General features: G+C 42.7%; 1 protein-coding gene across 3 annotated transcripts in view; it reads right to left on the bottom strand.

Moving 5' to 3' along the window:
* Positions 1 to 17,493, bottom strand: part of adcy8 (adenylate cyclase 8 (brain)) — a 190,134-nt gene that overhangs the window by 70,611 nt on the left and 102,030 nt on the right. For all 3 annotated transcript variants that reach the window (XM_055867574.1, XM_055867576.1, XM_055867575.1), the window contains exon 7: positions 12,326 to 12,593. In XM_055867574.1, coding sequence (XP_055723549.1) covers positions 12,326 to 12,593 — 268 coding nt within the window. The remainder of the gene's footprint in view (positions 1 to 12,325; positions 12,594 to 17,493) is intronic.

The raw sequence follows: 17,493 nt of genomic DNA, 5'->3' as shown, positions 1-17,493 counted from the left end.
GCGGCCGCCGTGGTCCAGGCTGTGCCCAGGCAGTTGATTGATTAGGACAGGGAGAGGTAGCTGGAGGAACATCCACATCCAACCCTGAGAGTCTTTCTTGGGACTGGAAATATATGTCTATTGCGCTGCACACAATTTAAACTTAGTCTTGAATGTTGCATGCCGGGCTATACCAGAGATAAGGGATTGTTGATATTCTCTTTTGTTCATTTTGTTGGTGCTTGGGGATGTGGTCTTCGGGGTGGGGACTAGGGGGGGGACTTGGAGGGCTGGTGGCCTGGCGGTTGGGAGCTTCAGCCGGTGGCTGATGGATCGCTGGTTCGGGTGCCCGTTTTTGACCTTGTGGGAGATCTGTCGACGTACCCTTGAGCAGGGCGTTGACCCTGGTTACTTCTGTGTGTCGCTCTTTATGTAGATGTTGAGCGGCTTCACTGCAAGTATATCGTATGTTTTGAATGTTACATTTTTAAAAATATAAATATAAAAGATATGAGGGGCAGCACCACTGTTTTTTATTTTTTATTTAACCAGGCAAGTCAGTTAAGAACAAATTCTTATTTACAATGACAGCCTACTGGGTAACAGGGGGTTAACTGCCTTGTTCAGGGGCAGAATGATAGATTTTTACCTTGTCAGCTCGGGGATTCGATCCAACAACCTTTCGGTTACTGGCCCAGCGCTCTACTCACTAGGCTACCTGCCGCCCCAACTGAGAAGAGGGCTGTTGTGGCATCGCTACAGCCTGGGGTTAGATCCCAGGTTGTGTCACACAGGCCGTGACCGGGAGTCCCATAGGGTAGCGCACAGTTGTCGCAGCGTCGCCCGGGTTAGCGGAGGGTTTGTCCGGGGGGGTGGCTTTAATTGGCTTTTCGTGCTCTAGCGACTCCTTGTGCTGGGCCGGGCACCTGCAGGCTGACCTTGGTCATCAGTTGAACAGTGTTTCCTCCGACATATTGGTGCAGCAGCTAACGGCGGCAGCTAATGGAGATCCTTAATAAATATGAATACAAATATCAACCGGTTGTAGAATAAAGTTTTAACCAATATGAAAAGTCAGCCAGTTGTCATTGGTTTAAGAAACAGATATATGAAATGCAACATTTCCTGTTGTGTATGCAAAATGACTGCTAACCAGGGACAGACTGGGACCAGAGATCGGCCTGGGTATTTCTGACTCTCTGGTTCATTTTCCTTAAGCCCCCCCCTTTAGACAGGCCCACTGGGCTAAAGATGGGCCAGCCTATCTTGCATTTGCCTGAATTGCCCTATGGCCAGTCTGTTTCTGATGCCAACTGCTAAAATACTTTCTACTAACTGCTGGGTGGCTCAGTAAACGACATCTGTCCTGGTAGAAAGAGATGATTTATGTGAAGTTCAATATTTATGACTCACTTAACTTCTCTAAGCACCGCACATTAGCTTTCCATCATTAGCTATCTAGAAAACCTGACAACGGATGACACCCATGAACAAATTACCTTTTGTGAAGCCATTAACGTGGTTGACATGTGGAGTCATCTCTGAGTTTGTGTGTGTGTGTGTGTGTGTATGTGCATGTGGACGTGTGTGTGTGAGTGCATGTGTGTGTGTGTCTGTAGGTGTGTGTGTTCAGTGAAACGTCTGACCAATTGATCGTCATATTCCAACAAATCCCTCATGCCATCACCGCACTTCAACTGAGTACTTGATGTGGCTATGGAAATCCATTACATTGAGAGACTATTAAAAGTTAATTCCTGGAGGCTGGCTATTGCTATGTGTTCTAATGGGCCCCATTTATTTCATAGTACCTGACAATTCTTCTCGTGACAATCATTGGCGATCATTATAAAATGACTGAATGTGTATCAGGCTTAGCTCATGATCTAAACGGCACAGACTGCATGGGCACGTAGCTGTCTAGCTATACCCAAAATGGCGTTAAATGATAGTGCTTTGAAACTTTAGCACAAAGGTGAAGATATTTGACTTTATGAGATATCCAGACACATTTCTACAACCATTATGCACCCATTCAATTCATATCATTCATTAATCGAGTCATACATTTTACAAGGTCTAACTTTACCATACAGTCGTGGCCAAAGGTTTTGAGAATGACGCAAATATAAATTTTCACAAAGTCTGCTGCCTCAGTTTGTATGATGGCAATTTGCATATACTCCAGAATGTTATGAAGAGGGATCAGATGAATTGCAATTAATTGCAAGGTCCCTCTTTGCCATGCAAATGAACTGAATCCCCAAAAAACATTTCAACTGCATTTCAGCCCTGCCACAAAAGGACCAGCTGACATCATGTCAGTGATTCTCTCGTTAACACAGGTGTGAGTGTTGACGAGGACAAGGCTGAAGATCACTCTGTCATGCTGATTGAGATCAAATAACAGACTGGAAGCTTCAAAAGGAGGATGGTGCTTGGAATCATTGTTCTTCCTCTGTCAACCATGGTTACCTGCAAGGAAACACGTGCCGTCATCATTGCTTTGCACAAAAAGGGCTTCACGGGCAAGGATATTGCACCTAAATCAACCATTTATCGGATCATCAATAACTTCAAGGAGAGCGGTTCAATTGTTGTGAAGAAGGCTTCAGGGCGCCCAAGAAAGTCCAGCAAGCGCCAGGATTATCTCCTAAAGTTGATTCACCTGCGGGATCGGGGCACCACCAGTACAGAGCTTGCTCAGGAATGGCAGCAGGAAGGTGTGAGTGCATATGCACGCAGAGTGAGGCGAAGACTTGGAGGATGGCCTGGTGTCAAGAAGGGCAGCAAAGAAGCCACTTCTCTCCAGGAAAAACATCAGGGACAGACTGATATTCTGCAAAAGGTACAGCGATTGAACTTCTGACGACTGGGGTAAAGTCATTTTCTCTGATGAATCCCCCTTCTGATTGTTTGGGGCATCCGGAAAAAAGCTTGTCCGGAAAAGATAAAGGTGAGCGCTACCATCAGTCCTGTGTCATGCCAACAGTAAAGCATCCTGTGACAATTCATCTGTGGGGTTGCTTCTCAGCCAAGGGCTCACTCACAATTTGCCTAAGAATACAGCCATGAATAAAGAATGGTACCAACACATCCTCTGAGAGCAACTTCTCCCAACCATCCAGGAACAGTTTGGTGACGACCAATGCCTTTTCCAGCATGATGGAGCAACTTGGCAAAAGGCAAAAGTGATAACTAAGTGGCTCGGGGAACAAAACATCGATATTTTGGGTCCATGGCCAGGAAAATCCCCAGACCTTAATCCCATTGAGAACTTGTGGTCAATCCTCAAGAGGTGGGTGGACAAACAAAAACCCACAAATTCTAACAAACTCCAAGCGTTGATTATGCAAGAATGTGCTGCCATCAGTCAGGATGTGGACCAGAAGTTAATTGACAGCATGCCAGGGCGGATTGCAGAGGTCTTGAAAAAGAAGGCTCAACACTGCAAATATTGACTCTTTGCATCAACTTCATGTAATTGTCAATAAAATCCTTTGACACTTATGAAATGCTTGTAATTATATTTCAGTATTCCATAGTGACATCTGACAAAAATATCTAAAGACTCTGAAGCAGCAAACTTTGTGGAAATTAATATTTGTGTCATTCTCAAAACGTTTGGTCACGATGTACATCAAGCCTCTGCCACATATGCCTGTTTTTGACTCAGACACATTGCCCTAGGCCTAGACATACAACGACAATAGAAAAACCTAAAGAAAACCTAAATTTATGTAAATGGTCATCTTTTTGCAGTTCCAAACCAGCTTCAGAAGATGTGTGACTACCATTTAGATCAAAACAACTATAACCTGTATGATAGCAGCAGCATACTGTAGCTTCTATCACAAAATACGTAATACTTTTTCACTAAGTTAGATCTCTCACAACGATCAATTTGAGCAAAATAACAAGAGTTCTATGACCGACAAAGATTTGCTAAATCAAGGGAAGCTGTTTTGTGAGGCCTCGCAGATGAAAATGTAAGTCACCAAAGTGAGAGGGATGAAGGGAGCCGATTGAGGACGGGAAAGGAGAGTGAACAAATGAATAATGACTTCTCAGTGGCACAGTAAACATGACGGGTAGCCTCCTGATGGCTTCTCTTTGATGACATTGGAAGCAAAGATGTGTAATTCAGAATACTATTCCCTAGTGTTCTTATCTCTATCTGTGCAGGGCTGCTCCAACAACTAGGCCTACACCACATCCTGTAGAACACACAACGCCTGTCAGGGAAGAGCCAATCAGACTGCAATGCACACTATAGCTGTCAGAAGCAATCCAATCAGCCAAATAACTGTCAAAGAACAGCCAATCAAAAGAAAAGAGCCAACAATATCAGTCCAATAAACTAGCAGAGCATGCAAATAAACCTCAACGTTCACCAAAAATGGAAACATAACATGTCGATGACGTGTCAAGTAAATGTAGAGCAGACTAACAATAGTTTCAGTCATTGAGCACAAGCATGACAAAAGGCTGCGTTTAGACAGCCCAATTCGGATATTTTTCTTCTTCTTCACTAATTGGCCTTTTGACCAATCAGATCAGCTCTGAAAAAGATCCCTTTCACTATTGGTCCATTACACCAACATCAAAAGAGCATTGCCAGACTCTGAAGTCAGGAGGACTTCGAGTTCGATATCAGCCAGACTACTTTTAGTCAGCACCTCTATTCAGAACACTATCTTCATTTGATTCAGCTCCTAACATTTGTGTGTTGTCTTTCTACCACTGGTTATGTTACCATGGTTGTAAATAGCTTCCCTTCCATGTCTTCTTTCTTTCACAACCACAGATCTGAGCAAACGTGGTTGGTGGCAACAAATGCATCCTGTCCTTCCTATCAAAGGCCATGAGGTAAATAAGAAAGGCAGGCAGGAACACTAAACGTAAAGCACTACCACAACAACACATCCACTATTGCATTGTTTCTCAGCGCAAAACAAAGAACCAGACAATTAGTAACCGACTGGTAAACAGTGTTTTGGTGCGCTTCTCACCGATGTGGCGGGAAACACTGGCCACCTCAGTTTGCAGTGGTGAATAGCAGGTTGTGTCACACAAAATGCAAGCTCTTTAAGGTGAAAGCCTTGTGACCGTAGCTTTCGTCACGACGAGCCAATAGAGAGGGCGAGGCATGACATAGGGCGTGGAGAGTCAGAGTCGCTCGGTCGACATCGGTGGACGGTGAAAAGGGGAAAGGAATCTTGTGTCACAACTTGGGGACATTCTTGTAGCTATCGATCCGGAGTTGTATAGGGATGTTTTGTATGGAAAAGCAAATGAGATTGAACGTAGACAAACAAAATGTAAGGATAGCCTGATAAATCTAACATTGTTATCAGCAAATATCTGTAAATGATCAGTAAATATTACAAGCATTTCGTTACATTCGCAATAACATCTGCTAACCATGTGTATGTGACCAGTAAAATGTGATATTTCAAAAGTATGAAAAACTGTTTATGTGCTGCCACTCCATAAGGGCGGGGATAGTAGACATCTTGATCATTATCGTCCCATCTCCTGGCTTTCACGTCTAGCCAAGATTCTCAAACCGTTGGTAAATAAGCAACTTTGCTCTTTTTTTAATCTAAGCATGGTATTTTGAATCTAAACCAATCAGGGTTTAGGCCAGGGCACAGCACAATTACAGCAACCACATCAGTTGTTAATGATATTGTCAATGCTTCGGACGTAAAAAATGAATTGTGCTGCCTTGTTTGTGGACCTGTCAAAAGTGTTTGATGCTGTCGATCATGTTATTTTATTGAACGAGTTGTCCTCGATTGGCCTGGGCTCTGACACCTGCTCTTGGTTTCCTGATGATCTTAGTGACAGAAGTCAGGCTATCGTGATTGATGGGGTTAAGTCCTAATTTCTTGAAGTAAATAAAGGTGTTCCATAGGGGGTGATACTAGCACCTTTTCTTTTCACTATTTATATAAATGCTATTGGTCAATCTGTAAGAAGATGTGAATGTGAATGATACTATTACGTACTGTGGCGTACAGCAGGTCAGCCACCAGGGGGAGACTCGTCGAGGCCTGGTGACAGACGGATTATACATCACGAGGCCATGGCTCCCTCTGCTGGCCATGCCAGGTCTCGACGGGCTCTCCGGCCAGGACTAATTGGGGCTGGTGAGTAATCAAGGGCTGATTTCACACCAGCTGTACGAGTCCCATAAAGCTGCCAGAAGGGCAGCACACAGGGGAGAGATTGGGGGAAGAAAGGACTCCCGTATAGCTGGTGACGGTAACAGGAGGGAGTTCAGTTTTTGATCCCCACAGGATACAGCAAGACCCGGAGCCCAGAAGACGGTATCCCAGAGAGGGTCTCATGGGGGAGACCTATCCTTTTTCTTTTGATTTATTAGTTTAATAAACACCTTTGAAACTGAGCTAATCCTACTCTGTCCGTGTCTGATCCGTGTAAACGTTTTGACCCAACCCCCTGGTCTGCCACAGTACGCAATTACCTGGCTGTGACAAGGCTATAGTCTGAGTTTGCAGTTGTGCAGGAAGACCTTACTGATTTTAAAACTCATGCGTAATACAGGCAAACTAAATGCATGTTGTTTTCAAGTTCTCGTAAGATTGTCTCAGATGGATTACATCTTCACTCATCAGACGGTTCTGGAATCAAACGAGTCCCTGCACACAAATACCTTTTTTATTTTATTTTTTTATTTTACCGTTATTTTACCAGGTAAGTTGACTGAGAACACGTTCTCATTTGCAGCAACGACCTGGGGAGTAGTTACAGGGGAGAGGGGGATGAATGAGCCAATTGTAAACCTTGGCATTTGGATTGAGAATTATTTATAATTTTAAACATACGAATGAGCTTGTTAAACCAAGATTTAAAGTGGACTTTTTTTTAACAGAAACCGATCTCGTCTCTCTCTAGTCAGCAGTAGGCAGTTTGTGCAGTCAACCTTTCTATCTTGATTATGGTCATACTTTTTATCAAAATTCAGACGCCTCTACTCTTAAACCTCCGGATGCCATTTTTGATAGCACCCTTCATTTTATCAAATGATAGTTTAATTACCCGTCACTGTATTCTTTACCAAAAGGCTGGCTTGACCCTCTTTGAAGTCACGTAGATCACATCATTGTGCTCTCTTTGTTAACAAAGCCCTGCTCCACAAGCTTCTGACTTACCTCACTGTTAAGATTAAAAACTACAAGTTATCAAACACGTTCACAGGGTTGGTTAACTGTGGAGACTCCTTTGGTGTCTAAATAGTTAAGTCAGCCAGAAAATGTTTGGAATGATCTCCAAAATACATGTAGAATAGTGTCCATAGGGCAGTTCAGGAAGCAGACAGAGAATATAATAAAGAATGTGTGTTTTAGTTGACTGTGTACTGTATATATTTATGTTTTGTCTGTGCAATATGTGTTGTGTCGTATTTAGTTTTATATTGTATTAGATTTATGTATTTTAGGACATTTTATATACAGGGCTCCCTGCAAGAGACACTTGTTTCAATGGTGATCCTTGATTAAATAAAAATTGACAACAGCTCCAAGCCATTTCTTAAAAATGAAGCATGCTCATAATGTATGCCAAAGCAGTGATATTGATATTGGGATTTTCCTGGATTTTTTTAGACAACCTACTGTGTCTTGTGTACAAAATGGCATCGGTGACATGACAAGCACGTAATTGCACTGTCGCAATAAGGCAGGGTGTCAGAGAGCAGCCAGTTAAGCCACTCTTGTAAGGAAAGCAAGTACAGGATCAAGAGAACATGTACTTTTGAGTACACACACACACACACACACGTTCTTTCCCCAGCAGCATATTCAGCCAGCTCAGACTCTCAACCCAACCACGCTGAAAACAGAATCAGACAAACTAACGGAGGAAGAGTGGGTGAGAGCCCGGAGGATAAACATCACATGAGAGGGATAACTTCAGCCCATAGCGAGAGACGTGACAACATAAAAGACACATCAAGTTGCAGCAGAAGAGCCTTTGATATGCAAAGACAGAGCCTTTTCAAATGACTGTCCTGACAGCATCTCATTGTGTGAGAAACAAAGGAGTCAGATCTTATCAGAAATAACATTCCATTGAATTGAAATGCAGCCATGATGGTTACATCATAAAAACCACCTCCACAGAGGTACAGTACAGTACTTTGATCTAAAGTCACTGTTGAAGAATATAATCTTCTGCATAGAATTTGTACATTCAATGTGCAAAGTGGAATACTTGACGTTCTGTCCTATGACAGTATGGTGTCGTTCTGTATTCTCACCGTGTGTCCTTCTGTTCAACCGAGCTTAAGGCTGGTCTAGTGGGTAACGCCGCCTGCAGCACATAGCCATCAACCTTAGCGTGGGTAGGAATCCCAGCCTCACCACTACTCTACATCTCCCTCCCTCTGTTTCCCTTCTCATTTCAATCTATTAATAAAATAAAATGACAACAATGAAATGTATCAATAAAATACTCAAAGAGATCTCCTTACAGCTGGTAGTTCTTACATGCTGGCCCCATCAGCATAGAATGTGTGTGACATAGCCTACAGGTGGTCACTTGTTAGGGATGAGACCGATATGTATGATAATATAAGCCTTTAATGCATGATGTAACAGTAGATTATACGGGGGATATGAGCAGGTGGCAACAGCTAGATCTACTGTAGATCTGATTCAATTGATGTTTCGCTGCCGAACAGACAGAGCGGCCCCACGCAGTTGCGCAAGAGCCAGTAAACTGCCTGTGTGTGCGCGTGTGCTTGGGTGTACACTGTGAGGAGTTGCTGGATTACATTTTTGCAATCTTCTTCATTATTCATGCAACAAATGGCCCAGTCAAGCAAAACTATGACATACTGGAACCCCAGCATTGAGTTACAGCCAGGTGAACCTCCGTAGGGTATTACAGCACTACACGTTTAACATGACATACTGGAACCCCAGCATTGAGTTACAGCCAGGTGAACCTCCGTAGGGTATTACAGCACTACACGCTGAATCATTCTGTTTTTTGGGTGAGGTATTCTGTAATGAATACTCAGGGAGAAAAAGGTGTAGATTCACACACAGAGCGCGGCAGGTGTTTATCTCGCCTTCCCAGAAGGCAGGAATCTTGGTCACGGTCATGCAATGGTCATACACATGTAGGCAAACAGGCAGGTGAATTAAAACTAGGACTGAAGGCTATAACTGGTTCTCACAAACGAGCTGGGAAAAGGCTTAGTAGAGTCAAAACGAACAACACCTCAAAGGCACAAACAGAATGAATTGAACTAAATAAGGAGCTGATGAGACCAGGTGAGTAACTAACACAGGTGAAATCAATAAACAAAAATGAAAGACAGGGCTACGTTCAAGAACACAAAGAAATAGGGCTACGTTCAAGAACACAAGGTTGATTAAGAAAATAAATGCAGAACCCTACAGGTAGAATCTCCTCAGGGGGAATAGGTGTTTTTGAATAGGCGCTGAAGTGCCCTTTTCACAACGGTCTTGGTGTGTTTGGACCATGATAGCTTGTTGATGTGGACACCAAGGAACTTGAAGTTTCACCCTGCTCCACTACAGCCCCGTCGATGAGAATGGGGGCGTGTTAGGCCCTCCTTTTCCTGTAGTCCACAATCATCTTGTTTGTCTTGATCACGTTGAGGGAGATGTTGTTGTCCTGGCACCACAGTCTCTGACCTCCCTATAGGCTGTGTCATCGTTGTCGGTGATCAGGCCTACCACCGTTGTGTCATCGTCAAACTACCTCATCTCTTTACCCCACATATCTGTAATGTCCCTCAGTCGAGCGGTGAATTTCAAACACAGATTCAACCACAAAGACCAGAGAGGCTTTCTAATGCCTCGCAAATGCGGGCATCTAATTTGAAGATTGATAAAAGAAAAGAAAAAACAGACAAGACATTGAATATCCCTTTGAACATGAAGTTATTAATTACACCTTGGATTGTGTATCAATACAAACAGTTACTACAAAGATACAGGCATCCTTCCTAACTCAGGAAGGACACTTTAAAACAGTTACAGAGTTGAATGGCTGTGATAGGAGAAATCTGAGGATGGATCAACAACATTGTAGTTACTCCGCAATAATAACCTAATTGACAGAGTGAAAAGAAGGAAGCATGTACAGAATTTAAAAAAATCCAAAACATGCATCCTGTTTGCAACAAGGAACTAAAGTAATACTGCAAAAGAATTGGCAAAGCAATTCACTTTAACAAAGTGTTATGTGTCACGCTGGTATGAAGGATTTGTAGACAGGCACAGGAATACACAATCTGGGTTTTTAATACACCCAAAACAAACACGTATACAAAACACTGGGACGTACCCAAACAAAAGAGCGAGGGAAACCTCGAAGACGACACGGGACGAGACCCGTAATGGACAAAGCACAAAACACGCAGCACAGGCTGAGACAACACATAGGTACTCACACGACCAACGGACATGGGAACAATAATCGACAGCCCGATGGGGAAACAAAGGGCACATTTATACAAACACAATCAGTGAGGAATTGGAAGCAGGTGTGCGTAATGACACAGTTCAGTGCAACCTAAAAGACCGGTGACGTCGACCTCCGGAACTGGTGAGCAGAATGAGCAGCAGTACGGGGGGATCCATGACATTACGTTGGGGCAAATCCAATACTGAACTCCACACTCCATATTTTTAATGTTATGGGTATGCTTGTAATCGTTAAGGACTGGGGAGTTCAGCATAAAATAGAAACAGGCAAAATCCTAGAGGAAAACCTGGTTCAGTCTGCTTTCCACCAGACACTGGGAGATGAACTCACCTTTGATAAGGACAATAACCGCGTTACAGTTTTGATATAAATCTGCTTGAAAATCTATGGCAAGACTTTTAAAAAAATGGTTGTCTAGCAATGATCAACAAGCAATTTGGCAGAGCGTAAATTATTTTTGAAAGAATAATGTGCAAATACTGTACAATTCAGGTGTGCAATGCTCTTTCAGAATTACCCAGAAAAACTCACAGCAGTAATCGTTGCCAAAGGTGATTCTAACAGGTGTGTGAATACATATGTAAAATAGATATTTTCAATAAATTTGCTAAGATTTCAAAAAACATGTTTTAACTTTGTCATTATGGGTATTGTGTGTAGATGGGTGACAAAAATAATCAATTTAATCCATTTTGAATGCAGGCTGTAAGACAATGATGTGGAATAAATCAAGGGGTATGAATACTTTCCGAAGGACCTCTACATTCTGGTTGTCCATTCTCGAAAACATACAGGCAATGAGACAAATGACAAACTTACCACAATACATGGCTCCTAGGGGTGTGAACGTTTAAACACTTTAACAACATAACGTTTAGAGAAAATACCTAACTGAAAAACATTTATCTTTCACGTTTAACAAATAAAAATCATAGTGCACTTATCACAAAACGACCACTAACAAGCCTTAATCATCATAAAGAGAAACATTTCATTAAACAAATAGTTGATGCAACAATGCTGTAACATTAGTTGGAGGAGATATGCAGTAAAGGTACAATGCTGAAAGGGATGACCCAACCCGTTGCTGGCAGGACGGAGTGGGAAAAGCACAGCGCTGATTACAGAAATGACTGAAGTTGATATGTAGCCATTGTCATTGGTAGAGGATGTTGTCTTCAATACTCATGTCTAGAACCAGACTTGTTGTCTATGAACACACTGTCATACATTACTGCATCAAGCCATCACATTGATGAGAAGTGGGACATGAAGTACGTACTGACAACTGAGAACATTGAGTAGTGTAAGGTGAGCACCGTCTGGTACAATTTCCACTAGTTACCACAGCCACAAAGTCAAAAATAGCTATATCGTAAAACAAGTGGTCTTAATTTAAGGTTAGGGTTAGGCATAAGGTTAGCAGTGTGGTTAATGTTAGGGTTAAGGTTGGGTTTAAAATGACATTTTAAGGAGATAAATTGTAGCAATATAGGCAGGATTTATGGCTGTGTGGCTGTGGTAACTAGTGACGACCGGTAATTAGGTAGTAGTCAAGAACACGGTAAATTGAACTGCATTGCCCCCTAGCAGTCATACACAGAACCACATCTGAATTTAGAACTCGAGTCAATTTTATATTTGTTTTTAAAACGTTTGGGGAAAAAACTATATGGCAGTTTAAACGTTAAGAGAAATTTGACATTTCTCACATCCCTACCACCATGGCTACCAACACATACATTCTGCTTGCTCACTCTCACAAAACAAAAAAAAGGCAGACAAACAAATTGAGCCAGTAATTCCCACAGACAGCTAGCTACATGAACACGGTTAGGGAACGATCAGGACTTACATTCTGCTTGCCCACGATGTTGTCGAAGGGCAGCTCGGGACTCCAGGAGCCCTGGTTGAAGGTGGTGCTGCTGACGCGTCGGTCGGTGCTGGTCGCCTCCTTCATGATGTCCTCGGGCAGCGTGAGTAGGCTCTCCTCGGGCTGCTTGATCAGGTACGTCTCAATGTTGTGGCGGCGCAAGAATTCGTTGCGGTCCTTGCCATGGCCCTCCTCTACCTCGTAGTCACCATTCAGGCAGTCCAGGGACGCCTTGGAGATGTGGATTCGTCTGAGGACGAGGTTTTCATTAGGTGGCCAGTACATACACTTTATTTTTGATGTGGTCTATGCTGCTCAAACTGTCAACAAACTACCAACTGAACATCTGTTGACATGAAATTGCGTGCAAGGGTTACAGTTAGGGTGAAGTTAAGGGTAAAGGTTAGGGCTATGATACATTTGTAAGGTTAGGGCAAGGGTTAGGGTTACTGTAGTTGACATTTTGTTGACAGAACAAAATCATCAATTTGGGACTATCAAAATAATGTGATACCGATGACCATGCTGTCAAGTCACACTTGTCTCTATTGTTACATTTGATGAGCAATTCAATTACATAGGTTATTAACAATAAATGTAACAGTAAGGTCCAGAATGTTTGATGTGCCTGCTGGAGGCAAGGAAAACACATTTGACCATTATTTGGTTGTAAAATGATCAGCTCCTGAACAATACAGTCAAAACGACTAATTTCCAATTATTCCATTCAAAACAATTGCACACATTTAAGTTTATCATCGTAGATGTCACACTCTCATCTGTTTCACCTGCCCTTGTGCTTGTCTCCACCCCCCTCCAGGTGTCGCCCATCTTCCCCACTTATCCCCTAGGTATTCATACCTGTGTTTTCTGTCTGTCTGTGCCAGTTCGTCTTGTTTGTTCAAGTCGACCAGCATTTTCTCAGCTCCTGGTTTTCCCCAGTCTCACTTCTTCTTGCCCTCCTGGTTTTGACCCTTGCCTGTCCTGACTCTGAGCCCGCCTGCCTGATCACTCTGCCTGCCTGCTGTCCTGTACCTTTGCAGCTACTGTAGATTATCGAGCCCTGCATGCCTTGAGCTGTCGTTTGCCTGCCCCTGTTGTTGCAATTAACATTGTTACTTCAACACGAGTGTTTGGCCTCCCTTGATAAAAAAAAAACATAAAATAATAGCCAATCAGTGTTGAGCTACATTGAGTGAGCTCAATTGTGAATGGTCCTGGTGCCCCCCCCAAAAAATTTCGCTTTGGCTTAACCACTAATCACATCAAAAGAAAAACCTAATTGACAGAAAAAAAGGTCTTGTTGGAATCTCATTGTGTCGTTGTCCTCCGGTGGCTAGCTAGCTAGCTAGCTAAAATCGCCACTTTCCCAAATTAGCCATGGATGGAGATAGAGATCTGTACTTGTGGTTGTACTTAATTCCCTGTACTGGCCATTAATTATAATGCAAATTTGGATCCAACCATAAACTCATACATTTTGCCCTGGGCCTGAGAGGGTGGAAGTTCATCATGAACCTAAACTACATGACCAAAAGTATGTGGGAACTAATATGGTGTTTTTTCCCACTTTGCTGCTATAACAGACTCCACTCTACTGGGAAGACTTTTCACTGCGTGGACCTTCAGCCATAAGATCATTAGTGAGGTTCGGCACTGATGTTGGGCGATTAGGCCTGGCTCGCAGTCGGCATTCCAATTCATCCCAAAGGTGTTCGATGGGGTTGAGGTCAGGGCTCTGTGCAGACCAGTCAAGTTCTTCCACACCGATCTCGACAAACCATTTCAGTATGGATCTCGCTTTGTGCACGGGTGAATATTCATGCTGGAACAGGAAAGGGTCTTCCCCAAACTGATGCCACAAAGCTGGAAACACAAAATCGTCTACAATGTCACTGTATGCTGTAGTGTTACGATTTCCCTTCACTGGAACTAAGGGGCCCAGCCAGAACAATGAAAAACAGCCTCAGACCATTATTCCTCCTCCACCAAACTTTACAGTTGCCACTATGCATTGGGGCAGGTAGCGTTTTCCTGGCATCCACAAAACCCAGATTTGTCCGTCAGACTGCCAGATGGTGAAGCGTGATTTATCACTCCAGAGAACGCGTTTGCACTGCTCCAGAGTCTAATGGCGGCGAGCTTTACACCATTCCCCCCGACGCTTGGCATTGCGCATGGTGATCTTAGGTTTGTGTTAGGCTGCTCTGCCAATGGAACCCATTTCATGAAGCTCCCGACGAACCGTTTTTGTGCTGACGTTGCTTCCAGAAGTAGTTTGGAACTCGGTAGTGAGTGTTGCAACTGAGGACAGACAATGTTTAATTTACGCGCTACGTGCTTCAGCACCCGGCAGTCCGGTTCTGTGAGCTTGTGTGGCCTACCACTTTGCGGCTGAGGCATTGTTGCTCCTAGACGTTTCCACTTCACAATGACAGAAATTACAGTTGACCGGGGCAGCTCTAGCAAGGCATAAACTTGATAAACTGACTTGTTAGAAAGGTGGCATCAATATGACGGTGCCACGTTGAAAGTCACTGAGCTCTTCAGTAAAGCAATTCTACTGCAAATTGTCTATGGAGATTGCATGGCTGTGTGCTCGATTTTATACACCTGTCAGCAACGGGTTTGGCTGAAATAGCCGAATCCACTAATTTGATAGGGTGTTCACACAGTAGCCTAGGCTAACGTTAACTAGCTGGCTCATCGTTGCCCATGAAAGGAAGTTAGGCAAGCAAGTATTTTAGTCAGGTAGCCTAGTCTAGGACATCACAAACTAACAGTGTGTACACTGTATGACCAGACTGATCGCTAGGAATAGACAGCGATTTTGGACGTTTGAAAAGGTCCCCAGAACGTCAATATATGCCTTCCTCAGTGCTCACAAAATAAAATAAAAACTATTGCCCAACACTGGGAGCGATCTTGTGATGCCTGGAGCCGGAGCGCACTGCTTATACCACTCCACTAGGAAACCCTGGCCAGCCAAACCCTTCCGATGCTGGGCCAATTGTGCACCACCTCATGGGTCCCCAGGTCACGGCCGGTTGTCGCTGGATCAAACCCAGGTCTGTAGTGATGCCTCAAGCACTGCGACGCAGTGCCTTAGACCGCTGCGCTACTCGGTAGGTCAAACCTCGAGAATACTTGATGATACTTGAGGGTAATTGCACGTTGTTTTGAATTGTTTCGTTTGAAGCCTTCTCCAAACCATAGCCCTAACCTTAACCACTCAGAATTAATAGCTTCATTTAAGCCTTTGAATTGGTTCTGTTTTAATCCTGTAACCATGCAGAATTAACACTGTAACCATGCAGAATGAATGCATAAAAAAAATAGATGTTCGTTCATAGTACTTCAAATTTCGAAGGGAAACTATGAAATTGTGTTGGTATGACAGTTTTGGCAACATGGCATGCCGTTCTTCTACAAGTAGGGTGAGGCAACATGTTTTTTTATACTTACGCACACACAATCGCGCTCACACACACACACACACACACACATAAAATCAGTGTCACGGACAGCCACGTGATATTTAGCTTAGGTTGATTAGGCAAAATCGTTTTTGATATCTTTAAGTTGTCACTGTATTAGACTAAGCATAGGCGACTTGAATCCTTTGAGATGTTGAACTTGAAATGGTGCTGGAATAGCAGATTCTGTTTTCTTCGCCACTTGCAGTAAACCTCTGTGGATCTAAATCAATAGTTGTTGAGCAGTCCGAAAATATCGGAAACATCAACTTGACCATGCTGTCGGTCATCTAAATACAATATATTGTGTGGACTTCATCGGACAGATGTAGCACTCCGGTTTTGTGATGAAACAAACACAAGATTGAATTTATTCTGCCACTGTGCGTCTGTTGTCTTCTTGTTGTCTCGGCCTCATATATGACAGGGACATATGAACTAACGGGTCATGGTTAAACAACGCAATTATTATTACAACTCCGTTAAGTTATTTTCCTGGCTTGGCTTCCCCATTGATTTTACCCACGCATCAATACTGGGTTTGAGACAGAATGCTGTTTTCTAGAATGCAGTAGCAAACCATGTTTAACCTGTCTAGGATCAGCGTGGCGCTAGCGGCACACCCCCCCCCCCCCCCACTGAAAAACCAGTGCCGCGAAATTCAAAAAAAATATTTTTTTAAAATATTTAACTTTCACACATTAAAGTCCAATACAGCTAATGAAAGACACAGATCTTATGAATCCAGTCAACATTTCCGATTTTTAAAATGTTTTACAGGGAAGACACAATATGTAAAGATGTACATCTATTACCTAAAAACACATTAGCATATTCCACCATCTTTTATTTGTCCACCAACACCAGTAGCCATCACCAATTCGGCTAAACTAAGATATTTATAGCCCCTAACCAACAAAAAAACTCATTAGATGACAGTCTGATAACATATTTATGGTATGGGATAGGTTTTGTTAGAAAAAAGTGCATATTTCAGGTAGACTTCATAGTTTACAATTGCACCCACCATCACAAATGGACTAGAATAATTACAATGAGCAACGTGTTTACCTAACTACTAATCATCAAACATTTCGTAAAAATACACAGCATACACGAATCGAAAGACACAGATCCTGTGAATACAGACAATATTTCAGATTTTCTAAGTGTCTTACAGCGAAAACACAATAAATCGTTATATTAGCTTAGCACATAGCAATTAGCAGCCCAGCATTGATTCTAGCCAAAGTGAGCGATAAAAGTCAACATCGCCAAAAGATATTAATTTTTTCACTAACCTTCTCAGAATTCTTCCGATGACACTCCTGTAACATCACATTACAACATGCATATACAGTTTGATCGAAAATGTTTATATTTAGCCACCAAAATCATGGTTAGACAATGTGAAATGTAGACAAGCTGGTAAAGAAAACGTCCTTGCGCCACTTAGACAGTGATCTACTCTTATACATAAATACTCATAAACGTGACTAAAAAATATAGGGTGGACAGGGATTGATAGACAATTTAATTCTTAATACAATTGCGTTATTACATTTTTTAATTTATCCTTACTTTTCAATACAGTTTGCGCCAAGCGAAGCTACGTCAAAAAACATGGCGTCCTAAGCCACTAAAATGTTTCGACAGAAACACGATTTATCATAA

This window comes from Salvelinus fontinalis, chromosome 17 (genome assembly GCF_029448725.1).
Source record: "Salvelinus fontinalis isolate EN_2023a chromosome 17, ASM2944872v1, whole genome shotgun sequence".
NCBI classification, from domain to species: domain Eukaryota; kingdom Metazoa; phylum Chordata; class Actinopteri; order Salmoniformes; family Salmonidae; genus Salvelinus; species Salvelinus fontinalis.
Note: the sequence above shows the minus strand (reverse complement) of the source record. Positions and strands in the feature narration are given on the sequence as shown.